This window comes from Lupinus angustifolius, chromosome LG18 (genome assembly GCF_001865875.1).
Source record: "Lupinus angustifolius cultivar Tanjil chromosome LG18, LupAngTanjil_v1.0, whole genome shotgun sequence".
NCBI lineage: Eukaryota > Viridiplantae > Streptophyta > Magnoliopsida > Fabales > Fabaceae > Lupinus > Lupinus angustifolius.
Window position 1 is genome coordinate 3,889,608 of NC_032026.1, and position 4,974 is coordinate 3,894,581.

At 32.2% G+C, this 4,974-nt stretch overlaps 1 protein-coding gene across 1 annotated transcript in view; it reads left to right on the top strand.

The window, feature by feature from the left end:
* Positions 1-2,657, top strand: part of LOC109333513 (peptidyl-tRNA hydrolase, mitochondrial-like) — a 4,610-nt gene extending 1,953 nt beyond the window's left edge. The window contains exons 3-8 of the mRNA XM_019569034.1: positions 815-882; positions 1,299-1,349; positions 1,463-1,536; positions 1,967-2,025; positions 2,115-2,191; positions 2,283-2,657. Of these exons, the coding sequence (XP_019424579.1) occupies positions 815-882; positions 1,299-1,349; positions 1,463-1,536; positions 1,967-2,025; positions 2,115-2,191; positions 2,283-2,396 (443 nt within the window). The 3' untranslated portion in view covers positions 2,397-2,657. The remainder of the gene's footprint in view (positions 1-814; positions 883-1,298; positions 1,350-1,462; positions 1,537-1,966; positions 2,026-2,114; positions 2,192-2,282) is intronic.

Below are 4,974 nucleotides of genomic sequence, written 5' to 3' on the forward strand. Positions count from 1 at the left end.
TAATGCAACATGATTTATGCTCTATTATGACGTTTTTCGGTCCATGTAGCTGACGTCACCCAGCGGGACTAAGGTTTGTTTGATGTTGTATAAGTTTATCTTCCTAAGCTTTGATATCGGGCGTTTTCAGCAATTATTTTGTCTAATAAATTACAGAGTCTTATTGCTTGAAAGTATTTCACAGATTAAGCAGTTGATACTTGATAGGACTTCACTGTGTCTAAGTTGCAACATATGTAATTAAAAATGATACTGTCATTACAACCTACATGGTAGTAGAGATGGTTGCCTGAATCAAATTGAATAGTTTTAGAGTTAGTGCTGGATTGCATCTTTATCATGCATTGTTGTTTTCATGTGATCTTTCTTACCATGCTTTTAACATGTAAGGTATGAAGTGTGAACCAGTCATAATCACCACCTATTAGCAACATTTTGGATTGAGTCTTATGTATGATGCTAATTGATGCCGATGTAGTATGATCCTATTGAACAAGATCAGCTTTCACTGATTATTGTTTTGTTAATGACATCATGTTCTGTTCTTTTAGTTTGAGTAATAAAACATGCCAACAATGTCAATGATCATTAAGATCGTACTTTTTCAAGTAAGATCAGAAAGAACTTTCTTGCACAACCTGAATCCATCTATATTCTAATTAGTGCATCGGATGCGATTTTGCTTTCCTAAACATTGCAGACAGCCACTGATTCCATATAATTTTTAATTTCACATTTCAGAATGTTGGTGAGAAAAAACAAGTGGACTTGTAAGTATGCACCTATTTGTGACAGAACTTGTTCTCCTATGCAGGTTATATAGGTGACCTACCGGTTATACTTGCAAAACCACAGACTTTTATGAATTCAAGTGGTGAATCTGTAAGTCTGCTATCCGGAGAATGTTCATGCATAATAATTGGGTGGGACAGAAATGTTGTCTGCAGTGTTAACAAACATTTTTCTATATGACTTGATGCTATATCTGGAAGGAAAAAATTGATTATTACCCAAATTTCCAAGACACAAAATTACGAATTACTGAATAAAAATGTAAATAAGCTGCATTATAAAATTTTTGAACCAAGCAAAGTTATTTGTGGTCAGATTAAGGTACCTTTGGACCAAAAAACCATCTAAAAATATCAAAATATAAAATTAGAAGAGTCCATATGATTTTACACAAGAGAAAATGCACCCGTGCTCTGTAGTTATCAATGTTCAATAGTCAGTTGATTTACTGTGATAACTACTTCTAGTTTGATGCTGATTTGCTAGTGTTCAAATCTATTTTGAAGGTTGGAGCCATAGTTTCATATTACAAGATTCCATTGAAGCAAGTACTTGTGGTATAATATTTATCCCATGGCTACTTTGTCCTTTTTATTTGCAACTGATCACTGATTAAAGAAAACCGGAAAATGATCTGCTTGAGCGTTCAATTAATATCTTTCTTATACAGATCTTTGATGACTTGGATTTGCCTTTCGCTAAATTGCGGCTGCTACCAAAGGGTGGACATGGAGGTCACAATGGGTAATTATAGTCTTTTTTACTTGCACTCTCGTTTTGCTAAATTACAGCATTTGTGTAGATCCAGTTTGATATCTTATTAAGTTTATAAATTAACACGTCCATTGTTGTTTCGCATATCAAGGCCAAATTTCTTCACATTTTAAAAAGTATAAATGCCATATTTGTCTTCCTTTCATTTTTGTCACACTCACAATTTGGGACATGGAAAATTCGAAATGACTATGCTCCACTTGAAGAGTACTTTGCTAGTTGCTATCAACTGGCTCAAAGCAAAAAATCATTGATGAGGGCTTACAGTTGTAATTAGCGTAACCTTTATTGTGATAAGTGATAACTTATCTTGGTGATGTCGTACTCATTGACCTGGTTTGTTGCTAAGCAATGAGATATTAAACATTAATGTTTTTGTTCTCCATGCTGCTTTTGGCAGAATGAAGAGTGTTATTAATCACTTGAAAGGGAATAATGGCTTTCCGCGATTAAGAATCGGTATGCTCACAACACTCCTAACATGGAAAGATTCATTTATATTCATTCACTGCTAAGATTATTATCATTTTATTATTGATTTTATTTAGGAATTGGACGGCCTCCTGGGAAAATGGATCCTGTAGGGTTTGTTCTTCGTCCTTTCACTAAACAGGAAAGAGAAGAGGTATTTTTCGCCTCATTTTTTGTTTAGAACTGAAAATTGGGCATTTATCACATTGATTTTGGTTCTAAATGTTGATGAAAATATATTTCAGTTGGATTTTACATTACAACATGGATTGGAAGCAGTACGGATTCTTTTGCTAGAAGGGTTTGATAAAAGTGCAACAGTTGTTAATAGTGCCAAGAAGATAGAGCAAATTGGTTAAGGGATTGCTGAATTTAAAGATCCTTTTGGCAAATACAAAGTTCTAGCAAACAGGATCGTGATGCAACGACTTACAAATTAGCAAAAAGGACTATACTTATTCTATGATGTATGATCTTTTGTTAATTGCATATACCTATGAGTAATTATCCATTCATCCATTATTTCAGAAAGCAGTTACAGATTAGTGAATATTGATATGGAATTATTAGGCACTTGTATGTTTTCTTACATAAGAATAAATTCAATTTCTTTGGCTATAGAGATCTATTTTTAGCTGCCATTGCTCACTTTACTTGACCACCATTTTATTAGGTTTTTGAGTTGAGTTTTGGAGGATCGAAGGAAAAGGTAGAAATATTATATTTTATAGCTCTCAAGTCTCAAATATTCTCTTTCCTTTTTTTCTCATTCATTTTTTTGTAATCTCTTTTAAATATGTAAATATTAAAATAAATTACATTGATGCTCCTGAATTTTATTGCAATTACACAAATTATCAATTTTTTTGCACCTATATAAATCACACTAAATTTTTATACATAAATTACACTAATTTTCCTTGCAAGGGTGAATGTAATCTTCTAAACAAAAAAATTGACCAATGTAATTAAGTTAAACTCCAAGGGGTGATGGTATAATTTGCTCTTAATTTAATTAATCAATTATACATTAGCTATAGTAAATTCTTCATTTATAAATTTATAAATAGAATTTGATTATGAAATCACTATTCTATTTAGTTTTGTGTATTTAATTAACAAGAATAATGAATAGACATTGACTATTATACTATTTGGACTTGAATTCATAATATATCATATTTTATGGAAATCTTGTGTGAGATTAAACAAAATTGTATCATTTCTTCTCTGTAACCATTGTCATTAAATAAATGACGGTTCATAAGTATTCAGAAACTCAAACTAAATTGATCACATATAATTTATTTTATCCTCAACACTTGAATTAGTTTCTAATGATATAAAGCTATAACCAAAAAATGATTTAAATGAAACAGTAGTCAAAGTGCATAGTGTCAAGGATTGCACTAGCAATGTTTTACCGATGTTTTGATGAAGATAAAGAGTTAGTAAAAGCTTGAAGATGACTTAACAATCAACATGCCTAGAACTCAAGAGTCATATCTAGACTAGGTTATATCAATAGAGTTATATTTCTAAGTAGTCTGGGATGTGTGCCTTAGTTAGTGAGTCTAGATTAGGTAAACCTAGATGCAAATCTCACAAGCCATTAATATTGACATATCATATTCATGAGGCATGTTATCTAGTTTATTATGTGTTCATGCATTAATCATACATGTTATATGTGCATATTAGGGATAACATAATTTCTAAAACATGTATAGGTGTCAAGCATAACATATAAGTAGTTTACCATTTAATTACATATTGAAATATGTTGGTTAATCGATTAACGTGGAGTCTTAATCGATTAACGTGTCTGTTTTCTGTTTTAACTGCGTAACTGGAAAAAAAAACGGTTTGTGGAGCCAAATTCATTTTGTATAAATTCTGGTAAATTGCAGAGACGTGAAGCATTGCATATCATTGTTAGAAACTATTAGAGAGCATATTTTTCGTGATTAACTGTATTATAGGTAGAAGAGAGATGCATGTATGAGAAAGAGAGATTAACATGCTTAGTTGATATTGTTGATGTTGTATTGCATGTAGTTTTAATGTGCTAAATCTCATTCATACTTTCTTACATGTTCGTGCATTCTATTTAGAGATTTTTGAGAAAGATTCTACGTTATCTGTATTTTGTATTAACTCTCATACATTCATGATGACTTGTGTTACTTGAGTGTGGGTTAATCTTTGAGTTTTCATTGTTGTAATTTGAGCATATTAGTGCTTAGTAAAACTCTGTTTTTGTATACTGTTTTGTACATGAGGTTTTGTCTCTTGGTGTCGTACCACCATTGAGATTTAGTGAATCTTCACCAAGGCTTGGAGGTCTTGAATTTAGAGCGAGAATCTTGGCTGGGGCTGAATCGCGAGAAAGGTTTTGTTGTGCGATAGGGAAAGTCAAACCAAGGTTAGAGGTTCTTGAAATTCAAGAAAGAAGCGTCTAGAGTCATGTAATTGAATTGGTGTATGTAACAATACAATGCTTTCAATATAGTAAAGAGAAATCTCCCAAGATCAGAAGGGGAGGCCTGGATGTAGTTTGCAAGTGGACCCGCAAACGAACCAGGATAAAAACCCTATTGTGCAAGCTGTTCTCTCTCAATCTCTTTTATATTTCAAGCTGTTTGAATTCGTGTATTAAGCTGATAATTTGCATACTGCTACTGTGCATAAAAATATCTGTTGTCCCACTGGTTAATCGATTACCTGGACTGTTTCCCAGAACTGAATTTTGGGTGCGAGAAGTGAGAATTGATAACTGCTACACCTATTCAACCCCCCTTCTAGATATGTCTAGACCATTGATACCTAACAAGTAGTGTATGATTTTATTGTCATTATTGTAAAGACTTATTGAAGATGACTAATGATAGAGTAGACAACTCGTGATCAAATAAAAAAAATTATATTTTATATAAA